General features: G+C 36.1%; 1 protein-coding gene, 1 long non-coding RNA gene and 1 pseudogene across 2 annotated transcripts; 1 reads left to right on the top strand and 2 right to left on the bottom strand.

Annotated features, from left to right (window-relative positions):
- Positions 1-61: 61 nt before the first annotated feature.
- On the top strand, positions 62-565 carry LOC145642624 (uncharacterized). Its single transcript, XM_081693817.1, has one exon. The coding sequence runs from the start codon at positions 62-64 to the stop codon at positions 563-565; it is 504 nt and encodes a 167-aa protein (XP_081549943.1).
- A 4,701-nt stretch (positions 566-5,266) lies between these two features.
- LOC145555666 (uncharacterized) lies at positions 5,267-6,756 on the bottom strand. The gene is made up of 3 exons (XR_014091529.1): positions 6,489-6,756; positions 6,202-6,254; positions 5,267-5,516 (listed from the first exon to the last, which is right to left on the bottom strand). It is a non-coding gene; the product is annotated as an uncharacterized LOC145555666 (long non-coding RNA).
- Positions 6,757-10,539: 3,783 nt separating this feature from the next.
- On the bottom strand, positions 10,540-22,286 carry LOC145555665 (glucan endo-1,3-beta-glucosidase-like; annotated as a pseudogene).
- Positions 22,287-23,976: the final 1,690 nt, after the last annotated feature.

The following is a 23,976-nucleotide window of genomic DNA, read 5'->3' as shown; positions in this document are numbered from 1 at the left end:
TGCTTTGAAAGAAGTAATAAAGGTTAATAAGCCTAATGTTTTCGCTTTGGTTGAAACTCATATGGGGGGACAACAAGCGGAAAAAATAGCCTCAATTCTTGGTTATACAGGGCATACGAGAGTGGATGCTCATGGTTTTAGTGGTGGAATATGGGTATACTGGAAATCAGAACTAGTATCAGTTGAGCCTATAGTTAAACATAGACAATATATTACAATGGATATTAAAAGTGTGGGTGAGACCCCATGGTACTTCACTGCGGTTTATGCTAGTCCGGACCCGACCAAACGTAATGAATTATGGCAAGAATTAAAAAATTTTGCTAATCAACATAGTAAACCCTGGCTATTAGCAGGGGATTTTAATGAGACCCGTTTTTCTTGGGAGAGAAGCTCGAGCTGCCATGAGACTACACGTAGAACAACTCTTTTCAATGAATGGGTTCAAGATATGGAGTTGTTAGAAGTGGAGTTCAACGGCCCTTCCCATACGTGGGCTAGGGGGAATTCTATTTCAACTAGAACAAGTGCAAGGCTTGATAGGGCTTTGTGTAATGGTGAATAGAGCCTTAAATTTGCAAATGCTGCCTCAAAGAACCTTCCTGCTGTAAGGTCTGATCACTGCCCGGTTTTGATATCCCCTAATGGTTTTGCTCCTATCTCGAATATAAACAAACCATTTAGATTCCAGGCTGCTTGGATGACACACGAAAAATTTCGAGAATTTATCGAAGAGAAGTGGGATAAGGATGCGCCTTTGATCCCCCATTTACAAAAAATAGCAGCAGAGCTCCAAGACTAGAATCAGTCAGTCTTCCACAACATATTCAGAAAGAAACGCATCCTCCTTGCTCGAATAGCAGGGGTACAGAAATCCCTCTCTGAACAGAAATCAAGAGATATGATCAAACTGGAAGCAAAGCTGAGAAAAGAATTAGATGAGGTTCTTGAGCAGGAGGAACTGTTATGGTACCAAAAATCAAGGGTCGACTGGCTGCGAGAAGGGGATAAAAATACTACCTTTTTCCACCTAAGTACTATCACTCGGAGATGGAGAAATAAGATCAATGCAATCAAGGAAAAACCTGATGATGACTGGATTCATGATAAGGATAAAATTCAAAATACAATTGTGAATTATTTCCAACATTTGTTTAAGGCCGAGGGTGAACTTGAACATGGTATTCTTCCAACTGATATTTTCCCGGAGTTTACTACTAGGGACTGGAATGCTCTATCTCGTCCTTTTACTCGGTGTGAAATAGACAAAGTCATTGAAGAGATGGGGGCACTCAAGGCCCCCGGACCCGATGGTTTTCAAGTACTTTTCTTTCGTAAGCATTAGGATCTTGTTGCAAATAATGTTTATGAAGTTGCACTCAAAGTCTTAGCAGGCAAAGGCCTTCCTGATAATATTAACGACACCTTTATTGTCCTTATTCCTAAGGTGGATGCCCCGGAGCTTCCTTCTCAATTCCGGCCGATTAGTCTATGCAATGTTATTTACAAAATCATTACAAAGGCTATTGTCAACCGAATTAAACCAATGATGCCTCACCTTACTTCCTGTACCCAAACAAGCTTTGTCCCCGGAAGACAAATTACGGACAATATAGTGATTGTCCAAATTGTCCAAGAGGTTTTGCACACAATGAAGAATAAACAAGGTGCTATTGGTTTAATGGCAATAAAAATAGATTTCGAGAAGGCGTATGACAGGCTGCGTTGGGAGTTTATTCATGATACCCTACTCGAAATCAAATTCCCTCCGGTGATAATTGAAGTAATAATGGAATGCATCATTACCTCGTCAATGAAAGTCTTATGGAACGGGGAACCCACGCAATCTTTCAATCCGGGAAGAGGTGTTCGCCAAGGGGATCCCTTATCTCCATACATTTTTGTTCTTTGTATGGAGAGACTTAACCAAGTCATCGAAGACTCAATCATAAAAAATGAATGGCGGCCGATTCGAGCAAGCAGAAATGGTCCTAAATTGTCTAATCTGTGCTTCGCAGATGATATTATATTATTCGCGGAGGCAAGCATCGATCAAGCTAAAATTATTCAAAAATGCTTGACTAGTTTCTGTGCAGCATCTGGGCAGAAGGTCAGTAATTCCAAGTCTCGTGTCTTCTTTTCTCAAAATATGGATGATGCCTTAAAGTCAGCTGTCTCAAATGCCTTGCAAATGGAATTGACAGAAGACTTGGGCATGTATCTAGGCATGCCCACCATTACAAGCAGAGTAACTAGGGACACTTTTGCCTATCTGTGTGAGAAGGTGGATAGGCGTTTGTCGGGTTGGAAGTCGAAGTACTTGTCTTTAGCTGGTCGTATTACCTTGGCCAAATCATCTATCTCGCCCATTAGCTCGTATGCTATGCAATCGGCAAAAATCCCGAGAACCATATGTGATGAACTTGATAAAAAGATGCGTCGTTTTATTTGGGGTGGTAACGAGGAAAAAAGAAAAATTCACCTGATTTCGTGGGAGACTTTGCAACTCTCCAAAGAGAAAGGTGGACTAGGAATGAGGTCTGCGAGGGATGTAAATTCAGCATTCCTCACAAAATTGGGATGACGTCTTCTCACCGAACCACACTCTTTATGGTCTAGTGTTGTTCGTGCTAAGTATTGTAAGGGGAGGTGTGACCTCGATATGTTTGAATCCAAGGCTAACATGTCAAATGTTTGGCGTGGAATCACTGAAAATGCAAAAATCATAAATAAGGGAGCTCGGGTAGCTGTTGGAAATGGTGTTCGTACTTTTTTTTGGGATCACCCTTGGGCAACCTCGAGGCCTCTTCGTGATCTTCTGATAAATACAATCCCTCAAGAGATAGATGGGGCAACGGTTGAAGATATGTGGGACTCTATCAATGGATGGAAATGGGATCTCTTTGCGGATTTACTTCCTGAGAACTGCATCAAGGAGATTCTAGCTCATCAAGTACGAGATGACCCCTCGATGGGTGACCTTTTGTATTGGGGGGGGGGGGAAGCTTAAAAGGCAGATTTACAATTAAATCTGCTATAAAAATAATTCGTGGAGATGATGATGCCCCTGCTGATGGTATAGTAGCTGGGAGTTGGTGTGGAACCTTCGTGTGCAGCAAAGAGTAAAGGTGCTCCTGTGGCTCATTTTACATGACAGGCTAATGCACAATGTCAATCGATTCAAAAGAGACTTGACAAATGACCCTAAGTGCAAAGTGTGCCCGGAACATGATGAGACCATGGTTCATATGCTTCGTGACTGTAGAGCAGCAAGGGAAATTTGGAAGCAGGTTGGTGGCCCTGCGAATGCTGCTAACTTCAGATCAGGGGGACTTAAGGGATGGATTATTCGTAATATAAAAGTGCAGGAAAGAAATGAAAAGTCCCCCGAAATTTGGCCATCATACTTTGCACTAGCTATATGGTGGATTTAGAAGTGGAGGTGCAATGTAGCTTTTGATAAAGGGGATGAGAATCCGATTGACATAAGAACTTTCCTATTGGCAAGATTTGAAGAAACTTGGAGAGTTCTAGGTGATGGGGAGCAGAATCCAAATGCAACTTCTGGTCAGAGGGTTGAGGCTTTGATTCGATGGTTAGCTCCACCTGTGGGTTGGCTGGTGCTTAATACAGATGGAGCAGCGAAGGGGGCCCCTGGGCCAGCTGGAGGAGGTGGGATTATCAGGGATTGCACAGGGAAGTTAGCCTATGCCTTCTCTCTAAGACTGGGTAATTGCAATGCTTTCATGGCTGAGGTTAAAGCTTTAGAGTATAGGCTAGAGTTGGCAGCTAGAATGGAGCCAAGATATATACAAATTCAACTTGATAGCCAAGCGTTAGTGCAAACCCTGAAAAACGAAAATCAGTATATAGGCGAAGCTGTTCATAGCATTGCAAAATGCAGGAAGATCCTAGAAGATAACAACTGGCATTTTGAAGTTCATCATATATACCGTGAAGCTAATAGAGCAGCCGATTGGTTAGCCAACCAAGGAGTTTTGCAGAACAACCGCATCGAGTTGATTCAAGTCCCCCCTTTAGCTTTAGGGAGAATTTTACATGATGATGTCGTAGGTGTGGCTTTGTCACGTTTTGTTCCCCCTTAATTTCTGTTTTTTGTTTCTTTTTTTCCGGGGCTTTGCCCCTCGTATGCACCAAAAAAAAAAAAAAATGCATCATTGATTATTTTCAACCCTTGGTTCTATTTTTTTTATTTTTTTTATTTTTTTGAAAAAGTCCTAAAAGGACACTAAATTTCATTAATGTAAGCCATACGACATCTACAATTGACAATGAACGATAATGAAAACGAATTTAACAAAATCAAACAAGAATTAATCGGGGAAGGGCTAAGAATCCAAATACATAAATATAACAATTCAGCATATTCTCGATTCGTTGTCTCATACAACTTTTTTAGTGGATCCGTCGTCGCTTCGCAATTTTGTGAGAAAGTAAATTCTTGTGTTGATTCTGTAACCCGAATCCGATCAATAGTAGCCCCGCACAACCGGAGACCAAATTAAGCACAAATAAAACCTCGTCTTTCGAAGGAGTACGAAAAACCTTGTCTTTCGAAGGAGATCGAAAAAACCTTGTCTTTCGAAGGAGATAAACCCTTTCTTTCGAGGGAGACATTATTGTGACCTAAAACAAATTAAAAAGCTTAAAAGAAAATAAAGATTGGGGCTTTCCACCGGTGAAATCCAATGGAAGCCCCTTAAAATTAACAATGGAGACTAGGTTTAGGAGAGAGAAGAGAGAAAATGAGGCTAGGGTTTTTTTAATTAACAATGGAGACTAGGTTTTTGGTTCTATTTATAAATAGCTTCATAAAGAATCTGTTGAGTTAAGAAAATTGATTCGAGAGACATGCGCAATTCAAAGGCTATTATGCTATGCTATCCAAGAAATCCCAATTATTCTCATTTCGAATCAAGTTTGCAATAGAACAATTTTCATAATAATAATAATTAGTTTGTTAAATTAGATTCTTTTCATTGTGTAGCTATATAAATTAATTTTATTTATTTATTTTTTTTTGGTAAGCACACACGCATTATAAAATAGTTACATTTAAAAATATGTCTTAAAAAGTGTAAAAAAATATATTGTAATATGCACTATATGTTGAGGGCTCCAATGTTCAAGATTAATAATGCTACAATGTCGTTTTCCAATTGAAAAAGAGACCAACATTATTGCCTTCTATTTCAAGTATCCTAAAATGACCATTATTGTAACACCCCCAAATTACTCTCTAATATTTACAATAATAATAATCCAACTTTAGGGAGTAACATGGGAGTATTACCGCCACGTGATTACGTAAGGCTTAACAGAGATTTGCAGCGGAAGAAAATACTTGTCATTTAATAATAATAATGATAATAGTTCAAGAAATTTCTGAAGTAACTAAAACATTGATACTATGTCTACTAAATTTAACTAGGTGATCACCGCCCATTGTCCCCAATGCAGCATTTAATTCACGTCTTCTGATCGCCATCACCTATCTACTCATCATTAATGATAAGTAGGGCCAAGCCAAAACAAAAGAGAAATACGTATTAGCCAAAATGCTTAGTACATACAAATGCTAAACATGTAAAATCAATTTAGTTCATTAAACATGCTTTCAAAAGTTTCGACTTTAATCAATCACAATTGATTCAAACCACTCGTGAATATAAATTCTCATATTAAAATATATCATTTTCCGAAATCAATAATTTTCCAAAAATAGTCTAAGACAAAGCATGGATAGATCCAATCCTCATTTCACAAATCATTTTTCCACCTAAGTGTGCACACCCCCCAAGCTAGTAACTCCTTACATAGTGCTATCAAGGGGAAAGACTAGGTCATACATAGTCCATAGTCTTCAATTTTATCTCCACATAGTGGGAGTCATAAAAATCCAATATATATCTTTGATAAATCAACCTTCCGATTCCCATGTATGGGATTTCAACAACATTTGCTCTTTAAAATGAATTTGAATTCAAGTATGTGTATAAACAACTTTTAGAACATTGAAATTATTTCCAAAGATCAAACATTAAAACATTTCACAATATTCATTTCATTTCATAAACATTCATAAATCCTTGTTCAACATTCAAACATATTTCATCATTCAAAACACAAAACACATTTTTATAAAATCACATATTTAAAGATCTAGCCACGAGTACGTACCTTGATCTTTTGCAACAAACACAAATTTCTTAATCTCAAACTTGCAATTCCCCCTACAAGGAACCAATAATCCTAAATCAAAAACTCTTCAACCCATGAACATTAAACCATTAAATAACGACCCCAGACTAGTCGTGCATGAACAATTATATTGACTCTTTACAACTATTCACCTAGATTTACTACCATGAATTATCTCCTAAATAAACATTATATGGAGTAATAAAATCAGATATAAAACCTTATAATAATAAATTGAAAATAAATATTAGTTTTAGAATACTAACCGCAAAACAACCTAAAGTAGAAAGGTTCACGTTGAAAAGGAGGAGTCAGATCTTGCAGAGGCCATATCTCATAGTATATAACTCCGAATTGGGTGATTCTTGCGCCTAACCTCAAGTCTTTTTCGAGAAGAACAACTTTGTATCAAATATCAAAATGCTAAAAATGAACATAAGTGGCTGAAAAATGGCCTGGAACATATACGGGATGAAGAAGTACGAAAATGGGAGGAAGAGAGAAGAAAGAAGGATGGAGCTTTGAGGGCAAGAGACTTTTGGCTTAAAATGGCTGAACTTTGGATCCTATTTATAGAGTTTGAGAGCCCTATTGACATCATGTATGATGTCAACAACTTGGGGGTCAAGGAAGTTTATGAGGTCATGTTATTGACATCATGTATGATGTCAACAAATTGGAGGCCAAGTATTCAAGTTTGTAAGAGAAGTTTGTGACTTTGGTCATGCTTTAGGAGTAAGAAATGGACTTGGGTCCTTTGACTTGGAGCAAAGAAATACTCAAAGTAAAAATATGATTTTCGAGTATTACATTTCCGGCTTAACTCATACGTATAAAATATTTTATAAATGTAATTATTATTTCCGTAAAATTATATATTGATAAGTTAAATAATGCTATTGTATTATCTAAATACATATTTATATTTTTAAAATAATTTGGAAGGAAATCGAACATTATTAAATTAATAAATTTGATTAATATAATTAAACGGGTTTAAAATATGGGTTATTACAATTATTATGGGAGTAAAGACTAAATACGGTCCCTAAACTATCGTATTTGTGCTGTTTTAGTCCCTCTCTAACTATTTGTGTTCTTTTAGTCCCTCAACCACCTTCTTTGGTGTTTGTCAGCCAAAAGTTGAGGGACTTTGATGACTAAGCAAAAGTTTAGGGACTATGACTCATTTTATTTTTTGTTTTATTATATTTTTTTTCTTAAGAATTTATTAAAAAATAAATCTTTTAGGGTTCGTTTGGCATTGCTGTGGTTTTCTGTTTTTTGGTTTTTTGTTGTATAAAAATATATAATATATGTCACATATTGAATAAAAAATTATTTAAACTTATTAAAATCATAATAATTTTGAAAACTGACAATAAAAAAGTGGAAACACCTTTTTCTTGTTTCCTGTTTTTGGTTTTTAGTTTTAAAAAAAAACAGGAAACTAAAAACCAAAAATGATGCCAAACAAGCCCTTAATTATTTGTTTAAAAAATATTAATAAAAAACCAGCCACTCTTAAAAAGCTCAGCCACCTTCCCCCTCCCGCTACCGACAGCCAGCGCCGGCGACGGCGACCAACACCACCAGCCACACCCACCACACGCACCACCAACACCATAAAAATTCAACAAACTCCACTAATCAATCAATCATAAATCAAAACCCCTAATTTATCACAAAATCATGAATTCTGCACAAATTATTCAACAAATTGGGCAAAATCATACTTCCTCTACTTCTAAATCATAATAATTAAATAGTTAAATAAATTAATCAAACATTATCAGTTGCCAAACCCACCACCAACACCACCTTAACACTTTTCCATCACGATAAACTTCACAGACCACCATCACCGTTGATCCTGCTGCCCTTATCTCAACTACCCCTCGACACTCGTCGCCGTCGTTGCTGCCACCCCCATCTAAACCACCACCGTAGCCGCCCTCTTCTAAACCACCCCCGCTGCCGCTCAACCCTCTTCTAAATTAAACTACCACCCCGCTGCCATTGTCCAAACCACCACCACCACTGCACCACCCATATTTAGCCCTTAAAAATGGCTTAAATTTTTGAGATCTGAAGAAAGAAAATCAAGAAATCCCCACCCTAACCCTAAACCCGCCTAAAGCCTACAGCCACCACAAACCCAGCCTAAGCCACGCACTACCACCAGCACCACACGCACCACCACCAGCACCATCACACACGCACAACCACACCCACCACACGCACCACCAGCACCATCACTACCCAAAAAATAAAAAAATAAAAAAATTCCTCAACGTACTTTATGAAATCTTCAACATTTGGTTTATATGGTTAAATTCGACCATGAAAACCCCAGATCTGGAGTTTTCATGGTCGAATTCGACCTAAAAACCATTAATTGATAGTGGTCGAATCCGATCAAAAGCCCTGGGGGTGGGTGGCGCTGGACTACAAAAACCAAGGACAGAGAATGAGAAGGGGGGGGGGAGGCGAAGATGATAGAGAAAGAGGGAGGCGGAGATCAGACAGAAAGAAACTTAGGAGATGGAGAGGAGAGAGAATGAGAAGAGGAGGGTTTAAAAAAATATTAAAAGATTAATTTTTTAATAAATTCTTAAGAAAAAAAAAATGAGTCATGGTCCCTAAACTCTTGCTTAGTCATCAAAGTCCCTCAACTTTTGGCTGACAAACACCAAAAAAGGTGGTTGAGGGACTAAAAGGGCACAAATAGTTTTTGAGGGACTAAAAGTGAGCGTAATATGAAAGTTCAGGGACTGTATTTAGTCTTTACTCTTATTATGGAGTACAAGACTAAAATAATTATTATGAAAGATTGAAAATGCTACTAATAACTTAATAAGACTTAATTAGTCTTCCTATAAAATGAAAACAAAAGTAAATCAAGTCAAACTTGAATTAGAAAAGCAACACCACTCCCTTGAGTCCCTTCCTTACCCTTCTTGTGTGTCACGCAATATTCATACTTACAAGTCATGCATAAATCTTGAGAACTTTTAATCCAACAATACAAAGCTTAAAATTGAAGGTATAATGTCATACGAATACTAATTATCTAGCATCATATTTTACTAGTAAAATATTGAAAACGGAATGGAAAGGAGACATATAAGAGGTAAGAGAAGTCCGGTAAAAAATAAAAACATAAAAAAAAAAAAAAGTAGAGAAGAATCAATTAACTTTTACCTTTTTATTTGTTCGGTTAAATCATTTAAAGAAATCACTTGAACATAATAACAAATTAAATTTTATAGAGGTAACAAATAAGTGAAAATTAACTGTTACTCATAGATAATGGTAATTGTTATCCAAACCTTTCCGTTAAAGGTTTGATAATAATAATGTGGTTAAATTGAATTCATTTCCAATCAATATACACCCTTACCAAAACATATACGGAGTGTTAAAGCCCAAAATATAACAATTTTATTTCTTATCATGCATGATCAAACATGTATTCATAACAAATTAAAAGGAAGTTACTCTTATTTAATTAAATACTTCTCCTAAAAACTAAATAGTAAATTAAACTACATAAATTATATGAATAATACAATTGCCATCAGAATATATATCACAGACCCCATAAAGTAGCAATAAACTTAATGGTACGAGTCTGTGGAAAACGAGGAATGCTCGAAGCTTTAATGAGATCAATGGAGGAGCAAGTCTAGTCACAGAATATATCAATTTAGTAATGCAAGATCATGTGACTTTCTGCCAAAAAGAAGAGTATAACAATAATGTTATATTTGATTCAAGGGAGGATCCCTACATACCCCCGGGTTTCAACGCAGTACAATTGGGAAAAGAGCGGAGTGGTTATGATAGCTTCATGGTGGGGGTGGATGGGTCGTGGGACAAAAAAACAACAAGAGCGGGGATTGGTTGGGCAATCATAGGGAATAACTGTGGGGATGAGCTAAGAGAAGGAGGCAAATATATATGAAGTGACTTCATCGGCTCTACATTGTGAAGCTTGGGCTTGCTTAGAAGCTATGAAATGGGCAAGGGCGAAAGGTAACCAAGGGATTCTCATCCTCTCAGAATCTATTGTGCTTATCAACAATCTTCATGATGGACTAGGTAAGGATGTGTTAATCACATGGATGGTGAAGGAAATTAAGGAGGTGGGTGCTTCCTTTCAGAGATGCACAATCCTAAAGTGCAAAGGGATCAAGTACAAAGAGCAGACGAGATAGCTAAATATTGTCGTATTAGCTTTTCGAATTATGTGTAATTTTCTTTTTTTGATGTAAGTTTTGCTATTGTCAAAAAAAAAAAAAAGAATATATATCACTAGAATTCTTTTTTTTTTGATAAAATTTATTCTATGGATTGAAATTAAGTGGACCATACTTAGATTGTTGATCAGGAGTAAAGAGTCCAAAATGCTGCTCACTTGGAGCTCCCGGTTTGTTATCTTCATCAAACATTGCAAACAAATATGTCTCAATTCCTTGCCCTGGTTTCAGTGGAGTCCCTTGCTTCACATGACCGATCACGTTCCGATAATAAGTCCCTGCATTTTCAACCGTGGCATCATCGTCTCCACCTTCAGACGGCCATCCTGTTTCTGACACCACAATCCCTGCATTAGGTGCACCCGCCTTCCCTAGAGTCGCGTACACGCCATCCACAATCGCGTCGAATAAGTTCTGATAGTCCCTTCCACTGTCGAAAACAAAGGACCAGGTGCAGTAAATAATGCATAGTCGAGCCTTATATTTTGCTTGTCACTAATACGAGCGAAGTAAGGGTAAACATTAACCAACAGAGGCGAACCATTGCTAGTTAAAAAGTTTACTATTGGGGTAATGTATCCTATATTACTGAATTCAGTGGCAGATGGTGGGTAAGTATTTGTCAGTAAGCTCGTATCAATGGCCGTCGAAACCAAGATCTGTCCACCCAAGTTGTTTGCAACGAGTGCATTGAGAATGTTCTGCATTGCTGGTAACACTGCTGGGGCTTTCTGATAACCAGGATGGATTTCATTACCGACAACAATGTACTTGATCACACTTGTAAAAGGGATGACATTGGTTTGCACCCATTGGGCGACAACTGATGGGTTTGAGGCTATAGACAGAAGGTCTCCATTAGCGATACCGACAATGGCTCTAATACCGGAGCCTTGTAAGGCTTGGAGAGCTGCTACATTGGGATTAAAGAGCCTCATAGTTCCTATTGCATGCATTGGATTTATAAAGGTTTATAACATCTCGGATGGCAAGTTGTCTGCAACATTACCGTAGCACACTCCAATTTCTCCCACTGCATAATATAATGTAAGGTTTAAATTCTGTTGTATCCTTTATGTAAAAAATAACAAAGAGCAAGAAAAGAAAAGACTAGCTACTAAAATAAAGTGATCCAAAATGTGTTCCCTTCAACTTATTTCAATCATTTAAAAACATAAACTAGAATTTTTATTAGTTTGTGTATTTATAAATTCTTCGAAAACTACAAATCATAAATTGAATTTCACTTATTCATTATTTTAAAAATAACTTCAAATTTTAATCATAATTGAACATCATTGTTGACCCTTATGAGGTTTTGATGATGATGTTAAGAATTGAGCAAACTTCCTTCTAATAAGGATTTTTTAGAGTTGTGATGTTGGCAGGTTCAGTAAGCATTGAGAGCTGAAGTAGGAACTGGGACGAAGGAACTTTAGAAGATCCATGAGGACAAGTAAAAGACAGAAGAAGAGTTCCAGCAATGGAACTTCCCGAAGTTTCTCAACAGGAACTTCAAAACGGGTTGTAACGACCTGGTTCTGGTGTAATGCTGGGGCAAGCCTCAATAACCAAGGATCAATGCAAAGATCAAGATATCAACTGAAGAAGATGGACTTCATAACTTATAGTTGTGTAAAAGATAAGTTTGTTTTCGTAGGATGATGTAAACATATAAATGATAGATATGCATGAAACTTATTAGAAATCAGATAAAGCTTGGAAAACTAATAAATTCGTAAAAGATAATTATGAGTTTTATGAAAAGTATTTAATTGATTTTATCTTTTAAAATCTGGTTTAACTTGGTTTTATCTTTTTCATAAAATTCTATCTTTTAACAAAAACGAATTTGATAAAATTTGGTTTTCAGAAAAACGAAATTAAATCTGGTTGGTTTAGTTTTTAAAGAAGATAAGATCAGATTTCTGTTTGATTTATCTTATGTGCGAAAACCTTAGTTTAAGAAGCTGAGAAACTCCTATAAATATAGCAGTATTTCGGCTTAGCAAAATGAGAGTTTTAAGCGTGAAAACCACTTAGTGCTTAAGAGTAAGTTTGCCAAAAGTTTAAGCTTTATCACTTTGATTTCGGGTTTCATGTGTAGCTTTCCATTTATGTGTTAGAGTGTGTCCTTGTGTTGTAATTGGTTTTGGGGTGAGATTGTGAATTCTCTTAAATTCACGTTTGAGTGTATGAGTTTGAATTCTCTAAAATTCGAGTGGTAGTCAGTCACCTCGAGTGTGTCTTGGGGTGCACAGTGGGAAAAAGGAACCTGAGTGTGTCTTAGGTCGAGAAAGGAACCTGAGTGTGTCTTGGGTCGAAAAAGGTGCCTGAGTTTGTCTTAGGTCTGATAGGATAGGTTCTTATCAATTAGCAAGTGTCTTAGGAGGAACTTGCGAAGCAAAGGTCTGTGTAATAGGTTGTACTAGGAGAGTTGCCTATTATAGTGGAATTTGTTTATAAGTCCCAATAGGGTCGAGGTTTTACTTCCAGTTAGGCACTGGAAGGTTTCCTCGTAAAAATTGCCGTGTGCTTTAAGTTTCTTTATGTTTTTATTGTTTATTTCCGCATAAGTTCCGCGATTGGAACCTACTACCATTCACCCCCCCTCTTATAGTAGTTCATCTAAACTAATAATTGGTATCAGAGAAGGTTCTCACGAAGTTACAAGAAACCTTGTAGAGTAAAGTTCCTGAAGAGATGAATGCTCACGAGAAACTTGAAGAAGGGTATTCTACCCAAAGACCACCAATGTTCAATGGCAAGTTTTATTCATACTGGAAGAATCGAATGGAGATATTCATCAAAGCTGAAAATTACCAAGTATGGAGAGTCATTGAAAGTGGTGACTTCGAGGTAACAAAAACCAATGCAAACAAAGAGGTAATCCCTAAACCAATAGCTGAATTTGATAAAGAAGTTTACGAAAAATATGAGTTAAATGCTCTAGCTGTAAAAATCTTGCATTGTGGACTAGGACCTCATGAGCACAATAGAATCATGGGTTGTAAGTCTGCAAAGCAGATTTGGGATTTACTGCAAGTGACACATGAAGGAACGAGTGAAATTAAACGTTCCAAAATTGACTTACTAATGTCAAAATATGAAAGATTTGAAATGCTACACAAAGAATCCATTCAGGATATGTTCACTAGATTTACTAACATTATCAATGAGTTAGAATCTTTAGGCAGGTCCATACCCATTGATGAACAGGTAAGGAAAGTCCTTAGAAGTCTTCCTCAAGATGAGAGGTGGAGATCCAAGGTCACTGCCCTGCAGGAATCCAAGGACTTCACCAAGTTCAACCTTGAACAGCTCAATGGTTTCTTGCTCACTCATGAACTTCATCTTGGAGCAAACTCTGAAAGTTCCAAGAACAAGAGCCTTGCCCTAAAGGCATATGAATCAAGCGACTCTGAAAATGACGATATGGAGACTGCCATGCTTGTACGGAGGTTCAAGAGAATGCTAGGAAAAAGAGGAGAAAAGAACAGACGAGGACAACCAAGTTCCAAAGAGTTCAAATGCTACAGATGCGGTTCCAAAGAACATCTTCTCAGAGACTGCCCAAATCCTAAGGAGGACGAGAAAGCCAACTACAAAGGCAAGGAACAGAACAAGTATTACAAATCGTCGTTCTCCAAGGAAGATATAAGAAAAGCCATGATGGCTGCATGGGGAAACTCTGATTCAGAAGATGAAGGAGAAGGAGAACCCGTAGAAGAAACAGCCAACTTATGTTTAATAGCTAAAACTGATGATGAAGCTCATATGAAAGAACTTGAATCTGAGGTATGGTATGACTATCGACAACTCAAACATTTAAATAAAGAAAATCTTATGGATATTATTCTGGAACTTCAAGAGGATTGCAAAGAACTAAATAGGTCGAAGTTCCAAACTGATCAGGCTTTAAAAATCCACAAAGAACATAGTGAATGGGTTGATAATATGAAAGCTGATGTTCAAACTAGATTCTTTGATCTATATGATAAAAATGTCTTTCTAAAAGAACAAGTTGAAAAATTAAAACATGACAATATACTATTAAATGTTGAGCTGGCCCAGCTAAAACTTGGAATTAACTTTCCTGACACTGAAGTTCCTATTGCAAACCAACTTCCAAAATTTGAGAAATTAAAATCAGATTTGGAAGAAATCAAAATAAAAAATCAAACCTTGGAGGAGGAACTTGCTAGAGCTAGGAAAGGCAAAGAAGTGATTAATAATGGAATTCCTTCTTGGATAGCTAATGCTCCAAACAAGAATAAAGAAGGACTAGGATATAAGAGGAAGTCTAGAAGAAATAAGAAGTATGTGGAATTACCCAGTCAAAAATTATGTTTCTATTGTGGTAGTACAGGACATCTTCGAGCAGCATGTCCTAAAAGAAATAAAGATACTCTTAAGAATACTGAGCATGCTGAACAGGTCTGGATGAAGAAATCTGACTCTTCTTCCAAAACAGTGGAACCCAAGGAAACCTGGGTTCCAGAAACTAACGCTTAGTTTTCATGCAGGTTCCAGTGAGGGGGAACAACACTTGGTACCTCGACAGTGGTTGTTCTAAACACATGACTGGAGACAAATCTAAATTTCTCTCACTGGATGCCTACTATGGAGGAACTGTGACCTTTGGTGATAATAAGAAAGGTGAAATCATTGCTATAGGTAAAGTAGGAAGGTCAAGTTCCCATGCTATTGAAAATGTTTTTTTAGTCGAGGGTCTTAAACACAACTTGTTAAGTATTTCTCAATTTTGTGATAAAGGTAACTCAGTTAGCTTTACTTCTAATCTCTGTAGAATCATTAACAATGACACTAACAATATTATTCTTGAAGGAACCAGAAAAGGGAACACATATATTGTGGATCTCAATGAAGTTCCAAGTAACAGTTTGACTTGCCTTAGTGTCATTGAGAATGATCCCTTATTATGGCACAAACGATTTGGCCATGCTAGTTTCTCTTTGCTTGATAAACTTAGATCGAAAGAACTTGTGGAAGGACTCCCATCCATCAAGTTCCTAAAAGATAAAGTCTGCAGTGCATGTGTTAAAGGTAAGCAGACACGAATATCTTTCAAATCTAAGAATATGGTAAGCACCACAAAACCATTGGAACTTATTCATATGGATTTGTGTGGTCCCATGAGGACACAAAGCAGAAGTGGCAAAAGGTATGTGATGGTTATTGTAGATGATTTTTCCAGATATACCTGGGTTTTCTTTCTTGTAAGCAAGGATGATACATTTGATCAGTTTGTTGCTTTTGTGAAGAAAGAACAGAGAAGAACAGGTCATCAGCTAGTGCACCTGAGGTCAGACCATGGAACTAAGTTCGAAAACTCAAAATTTGATGAGTTCTGTGATGAACATGGAATGGACCACAACTTCTCAGCCCCCAGGACTCCACAACAAAATGGAGTTGTTGAACGGAAAAACAGAAGCTTGGAAGACATGGCAAGAACAATGCTGATTTCCAGTGGACTACCTAGGAACTTCTGGGCAGAAGCTGTAAACACAGCTTGTTACATATTGAATAGAGTCTCTATTCGAGCAATAACCAACAAAACACCTTATGAGCTAATAAAAGGAAGAAAGCCAAATATCTCTTACTTTAGATCTTTTGGTTGCAGGTGCTTTGTATACAATAATGGGAAGAGGAATTTGGGAAAATTTGATGAAAGGAGTGATGAGGCTGTATTCTTAGGATATGCCTCAAATAGTAAAGCTTATAGAGTTTACAACAAAAGAACAATGTGTGTTGAAAAATCTGTACATATAATTTTTGATGAAACTGACTATGTGATTGATGTACAGGATGATGATGATGATTTCGAAATAGGGTTGGTAAGAAGACATGACCCTGATGAGGAATCAACTGCATCCATGAAGCAGCAAGACAAGAATCCTATAGCTGAAAATCAAACAGCAACTGAGACAGAAGTTCCTCAAGAGGAACATCCAGAGCCTGATAACCCAGAATTTGAGAATCCAGAGCCACTAAATCAAGAGACAGAAGAAAATGGTGCTGAACCAGATAGATTGTATCCAATCAAAGACTTTACCCCTAAACGTTGGAAACATCAAAAGTCTCACCCAGTGGACATGATTATGAGTGACATAACCAAAGGAACTCAGACTCGATCCCAACTAAGGAACTTCTGTGCATTTTTCTCGTTCCTATCTACTTTAGAACCAAAGAACTGTGATGAAGCCTTACAAGATGCAGATTGGATCATAGCCATGCAAGCTGAACTAGGAGAATTCGAAAGAAACAAAGTTTGGCACCTAGTTCCTAGACCAGAACATCACAAGGTCATAGGTCTAAAGTGGGTGTTCAGAAACAAGCTTGATGAACATGGAATCATAGTAAGAAACAAGGCTAGACTGGTTGTTAAGGGGTACAATCAACAAGAAGGCATAGACTTTGATGAGACATTTGCTCCAGTTGCCAAGTTAGAAGCTATACGCATTCTTATTGCTTTTGCAGCTTTTATGGAAATTAAGTTGTTTCAGATGGACGTCAAATGTGCATTTCTAAATGGTCTATTAAAAGAGGACGTCTATGTGGAACAACCTCCTGGATGTGAAGATCCAGAATTCTCAAATCATGTCTATAAACTTGATAAAGCTCTCTATGGGCTGAAACAAGCACCAAGGGCATGGTATGAGAGGTTGTCCAAGTTCCTGTTAGATAATGATTTTAAAAGAGGAAAAATTGACAAAACATTGTTTTTGAAATCTAAAGGAACTGATATTTTAGTTGTACAAATATATGTAGATGATATTATTTTTGGTGCAACTAATGAATCTTTGGTGAAGTACTTTGCTGACCTTATGAGTAGTGAGTTCGAAATGAGCATGATGGGTGAGCTAAACTTCTTTCTTGGATTGCAAATTAAGCAAACTGAGAAAGGAATAATGATTCACCAGCAAAAGTATGTGAAGGAACTCATAAAGAAATATAAGATGGAAAGTTCCAAAACTATAAGAACACCTATGGGAACTAACGTCAGACTGGATGAAGACTCAGCTGGAACTTGTATAGATCAGAAGATGTATAGAGGTATGATAGGTTCCTTACTATATCTAACTGCTAGTAGACCTGACATATCGTTCAGTGTAGGCTTATGTGCGAGGTTCCAAGCCAATCCAAAGGAATCTCATCTTAAGGCAGTCAAGAGAATACTTAGGTACCTCAAAGGAACTGATGACTTATGTCTCTATTATCCAAGAAATGAATCAATTGATTTAATTGGATATACAGATGCTGACTATGCAGGTGATCTAGTGAAAAGAAAGAGAACATCAGGTATGACTCAATTTCTTGGACCATGCTTAGTTTCTTGGGGTTCCAAGAAACAGAATACAGTTGCTTTGTCCACAGCAGAAGCTGAATATGTAGCTACTGCAGCTTGTTGCTCACAAATGCTGTGGATAAAACAACAAATATGTGATTTTGGTTTAAAATTTGAATGTGTTCCAATTTATTGTGACAATACTAGTGCTATCTGTATTTCTAAAGATCCAGTGCAACATTCTAAGGTTAAGCATATCCACATTAGACATCACTTCTTAAAAGATAATGTGGAAAAAGGCTACATTAAGTTGGAATTTTTTCCTACTGATAATCAAATTGCTGACATTCTAACTAAGCCTTTGAGCAGAGCAGAGAACGCTTTGAGAACATGAGACTGGAACTTGGGATGATCAAGCTGAATTGATTGCAACTGAAGTTCCTAGATATGGCATTGTCAATTATTGGACCAACTAGAAGAAATAAAACATCTATCACAAACTTGGTGTGATAAACATAACGGGAATGTCACCGTTGGTAAATTCTTGAAGGTTAGTACAATTAACACTTAAAACTCTGTAAATAATTCTCAAGTTAATGTAGACTTGTATATGACACGTTCCTAAATGTATTTTATGAAATTTCTGTTTTCAAAATTTTATCCTACTAAAAATTAAATTTTTGAAAGAATAAACATTGAATTTGAAAATCCATCCGGATAACTCTTGTTTTGAAATCAAAGTAAATACATTGTTCCTAAAATCTATCTCTTCACCTTCCAAGCACCGCCTCATAAAATTACCCTCATTATAAATACTCTTCCAATCACTTGTGTCAAATTACATTAATCCTCAAACTCTCTCTCAACCACAAAAATCAATTTTCACAGCTAAACCATCTCTAACCATGGAAGACGAAAACCAAAACCCTAAGATCCACAACGAAAACTCACCTACCAAATCCTCTAGCCCACAACCTATTACCTTGGAACATCCTGTTGAATTATTCCACACCTCATCAGAACCCAAAAATACCAAGCCAAAAGCTGTTGAAGAGACTGCTACCTCTTCGGCAACAAGCCTACCAAATTTTCTCGATCGAATTGCTCAATGGAAGAAAAGAAAAGCAGAAAAATCGGAGGAGCAAAGTCGTGAAATTGAAGCAATAGAGGACGATCCTGAAGAGGGAAAGAATGATTCTGAGGGGGAAGAAGATGACAAAGCCTTGAAAAGTCAAGCTGACAGGTATGTTGTAGGGTATAGAATAGATGATGCATGGTGTAGAATGGTGAATTTCGAATTTCTAGATCTGCTTAAGTTTCAGGGTTGGGATTTCATGTTTACTGTAAAAGCTAAAAATTATCTATATCCTCTAGCTATGGATGAATTTGTTAAGGAATGTGAATTTGAAGATGGTGTGTGTTATAGCAAAGTGAATGGTATTGAGATTGAGTTTGATGCTGCTAGACTAGGAACTCTACTTCAAGTTCCTTGTGAGGGGTTTGATACCTATATGAAAGGTGCTGTAACTGTGAAGGTGGCAGGGCACACTAAGACTGAAATTGTTAATTACTTGGGTGGTAGGAAGGGAGTAAGTGTCATGAATCACAATGATCTTTCTCCATTGCACAAACTGTTATTTAATTTGGTGAAAAAGTCCTTGGTTCCGAGGACACAAAAGAAAAATGAAATGTGTTACTTAGATATGGCCTTAATCTTTTGCATGTCCAAAAGAATTAAAATAAATTTCCCAGCAATCATGCTCCAACACTTAGAGCACTGTAAAGAAAAAGAATTAAAAATTGGATATGCTGCAATTCTTGCTTCTGTGTTTGAAGATTTGGGTGTGAAATTGAAGGAATTTTATGGGCATATGAGGGAGAAAGGAGAAAATGTGATAAATGAAACTACCCTGAGAGGATTAAGCCTTGCTGTTGTGAGGGGGAAGTGTGTGAAGTATGAAGCACAGAAAAAGAAAGGGAAGGAAGAGGAGTCCCAGCTGAGAGGCCCTATTAGGAAGAGCAGAAGGCTCTCAGTTGGAACTCAGGCCAGAACAAGCGCAAATGATCCTTTGGAGTTAAGTGAGGGAGAGGGAGGAGCTGATGAGATAATTAATGATCTGTCTAACAGACTCATGCAGGTTGAAGGACAACTCCTTGACATGACAGGAAAAATGAAGGCAATGGAGAGGACCAATGCCTCTCAAATGAAGGAGTTCTAGAAATCCATCTCAAGCCTTGAAGCTCGACTGAAGAAAGCTCAAGAAGACAACAAGGCAGAACTTGAGCAAATCCTGAAAGCGCTTGATGTCTGATCAACTTTGCAACCTAACCCAGCCATCCCTTAGCCTAATCTATTTTATGTTGGTTTTTGGAACAATGATCGGTTTTCTTTAGATGTTTTTGAACTTTGTTTTGGAACTTGGTTGTTTTTGTTATTTGGAACTTGGTCTGTAATAACTTTAACTTTTCTAGATGGTCTCTATGCTTTTAATTTTACATTCTGGAACTTTTTTTGTACATGCATGCATTGCTTGTTAAAAATAGAACAGGGTATTTTGTGTAAAAGTACTAGCTTAAGAGAGCTAGCCAGCGCTGCTTCCAGCTTCCCACATTCGATGAATTGCCTGTGGGGCTGTGAGTAGATGAATAAAACTTTGAAAATTCACATTTTTGATAATACCAAAAGGGGGAAAAGCAGGAGCAAACTTGACAGCTGAAGTTGTTCTAGTTCCAGTTGAGTAAGTAACAAAGGTTGTTCTCTTCTCTTAATTTTTTACTTGCTTTCTGTTTGTTTTTCATTCTTATGTTTTTCATTCTCATTCATTCTGTTATTTATTTCTGTTAAGTTTTTTTTTTAATATGAAAGAAAATAAAAATTGAAAAATGAAAAAATTAACCTTCTGTTTCTTTACTTATCATCCTCAGAAGTTTGCTGCTCAGTTTGTCATCATCAAAAAGGGGAAATTGTTGACCCTTATGAGGTTTTGATGATGATGTTAAGAATTGAGCAAACTTCCTTCTAATAAGGATTTTTTAGAGTTGTGATGTTGGCAGGTTCAGTAAGCATTGAGAGCTGAAGTAGGAACTGGGACGAAGGAACTTTAGAAGATCCATGAGGACAAGTAAAAGACAGAAGAAGAGTTCCAGCAATGGAACTTCCCGAAGTTTCTCAACAGGAACTTCAAAACGGGTTGTAACGACCTGGTTCTGGTGTAATGCTGGGGCAAGCCTCAATAACCAAGGATCAATGCAAAGATCAAGATATCAACTGAAGAAGATGGACTTCATAACTTATAGTTGTGTAAAAGATAAGTTTGTTTTCGTAGGATGATGTAAACATATAAATGATAGATATGCATGAAACTTATTAGAAATCAGATAAAGCTTGGCAAACTAATAAATTCGTAAAAGATAATTATGAGTTTTATGAAAAGTATTTAATTGATTTTATCTTTTAAAATCTGGTTTAACTTGGTTTTATCTTTTTCATAAAATTCTATCTTTTAACAAAAACGAATTTGATAAAATTTGGTTTTCAGAAAAACGAAATTAAATCTGGTTGGTTTAGTTTTTAAAGAAGATAAGATCAGATTTCTGTTTGATTTATCTTATGTGCGAAGACCTTAGTTTAAGAAGCTGAGAAACTCCTATAAATATAGCAGTATTTCGGCTTAGCAAAATGAGAGTTTTAAGCGTGAAAACCACTTAGTGCTTAAGAGTAAGTTTGCCAAAAGTTTAAGCTTTATCACTTTGATTTCGGGTTTCATGTGTAGCTTTCCATTTATGTGTTAGAGTGTGTCCTTGTGTTGTAATTGGTTTTGGGGTGAGATTGTGAATTCTCTTAAATTCACGTTTGAGTGTATGAGTTTGAATTCTCTAAAATTCGAGTGGTAGTCAGTCACCTCGAGTGTGTCTTGGGGTGCACAGTGGGAAAAAGGAACCTGAGTGTGTCTTAGGTCGAGAAAGGAACCTGAGTGTGTCTTGGGTCGAAAAAGGTGCCTGAATTTGTCTTAGGTCTGATAGGATATGTTCTTATCAATTAGCAAGTGTCTTAGGAGGAACTTGCGAAGCAAAGGTTTGTGTAATAGATTGTACTAGGAGAGTTGCCTATTATAGTGGAATTTGTTTATAAGTCCCAATAGGGCCGAGGTTTTACTTCCAGTTAGGCACTGGAAGGTTTCCTCGTAAAACTTGCTGTGTGCTTTAAGTTTCTTTATGTTTTTATTGTTTATTTCCGCATAAGTTCCGCGATTGGAACCTACTACCATTCACCCCCCCTCTCGTAGTAGTTCATCTAAACTAACAATCATATATTAGAGCAAACCAAATTAAACCAAGTCAGATCAAAACAATTCGAAAAAAAAAAATTAGACCAACTAGACTAAAACTAGTAAAACTTAATACTTGTAATTACAATTAGATTATGTACCTGTTTGGTGTAAATTAAGGAATAAGTATACCATAACAAGCAATAGGATCGCAGTAGCAGCCATTATAAAACAAATAGGTTTATTGATGAATGTATGTATTCAATATTCTAAGAGAAATAACAAAATCTAGTTGGTTGTTTGAAATTCATTAGATGCATGCATATATTTATACTATTTGTAATTTTATTATGGTAATAACGAGAATTCAAGAGGATCGGAATATCATGCAATATTAAACTAGCCTTTTTGCCCGTTTCATGCACATTATTACTTAGAATATTTTCCTTGTAATGTGTTGCTTATTTGTGTTATATGAGTCAGCATTGTTTTATTGTACTTTATATATATGTTTATATAATGTGGACTAATTAGCTCAACTTTTTTTTTTTTACTATTACTTTATTTTAAGTTTAGGAGATGATAAGACTATGAATTTATTTTGGTGTAGTTGAAACACTTAATTTCCTTACTTAAATTTGCAAGCTACAGAATGCATAAAGACATAAACTTTATTTTTTGATAAAGAAGGTGGTATGTGGCATATGAGTGATTTGTGTTGACATGTGGCATATAAGTAATGTGTGATTTGTGTTTTTAAATACTAAGTATAGATTAGGCAATTCGTCAATATATACTTGCAATATCTTTTCCTTCGTGGCAATGGACATATATTTACATTAATAGTACACAATTATTTTTGGACATAAATCAATAAATTTTGGACATTAGTAAGTAAAATTGTCTTTCTATATGTAAAGATTTTCACATTGTCTTTTTACGTAAATTTTACTCCCTGTCATATTTAGCGATGATGGAATATAATATTGTCTACATACAATGTATATGAATACAATATATTTTTCCTATCAATAATAATAATAAAAAAAAAGAATTATAGAAGATATTTTTTTATTATTATTTTTTAAAATTGCTAAAAATAATACAACCTTTGTCCCATTCTTTTTTAATAATACAACCTTTTAATTATTTTAAAATAATACAACCTTAAGGGGGTGTTCATTTTAAACAAGATAAAATCGAATTTTTGGTGAGTTTTGAGGTGGGAGAAGGGGAGGGGATATTCCATCCTTCCTCATCCCCACCATCAAAAAATCATCCGTCCCCTTTCTTAACCTCAAAGTCCACCGAAAATTTGATTTTATCTTGTTTAAAATGAACACCCCCTAAAGGTTGTATTATTACAAAATAATCCAAAGGTTGTATTATTAAAAAACAATGGGCCAAAGGTTGTATTATTTTTAGCAATATTTCCATGGGAAGAAGATATTTTCTAACTAAAAAACAAAGATAGCACAATTAGCAGTAAAATGATGGAGTACTAATAATAACTAACCAAAACTTTAACGTTGCATTCAAAGAAGTGTGAGGCAAATAAAGAAGACTTTTTCATTTTAGTTTAAATTTAAATTTAATTTAATATTTTTCATAAATAAATAATTAATAGAGTGATATCATAACTAAGGCCATGCTTATTTCACCTTAAAAAAAATTCACTAAATATAAATACAGTTTTGTATAAGTGATAGTAACTTTAATATAATAGAAAACCAGTTAAAAAAATTCCACTTTAGAAAAATTAATTTCAAATTCTGTAATGAATTAATGAAAAATTTAAGTTCAATAAAAATAAGGTGGAGTGAACATGACCTAATTAATAACTAGCTATTCACTTGTTTTATTTATATTTTGATTTTGATTTTTGTTTGATTGTTCCGTGTCAATACACAAATAC

This window comes from Chenopodium album, chromosome 8 (assembly GCF_948465745.1).
Source record: "Chenopodium album chromosome 8, dcCheAlbu1.1, whole genome shotgun sequence".
Taxonomy (NCBI): Eukaryota; Viridiplantae; Streptophyta; class Magnoliopsida; order Caryophyllales; family Amaranthaceae; genus Chenopodium; species Chenopodium album.
The sequence above is the reverse complement of the archived record's forward strand: the minus strand, read 5'-3'. Positions and strand labels throughout refer to the sequence as shown.

Bases quoted from the DNA above. Each gene is read 5' to 3' on its own strand.
- LOC145642624 (XM_081693817.1), top strand. From the start codon at position 62: ATGGGGGGACAACAAGCGGAAAAAATAGCCTCAATTCTTGGTTATACA.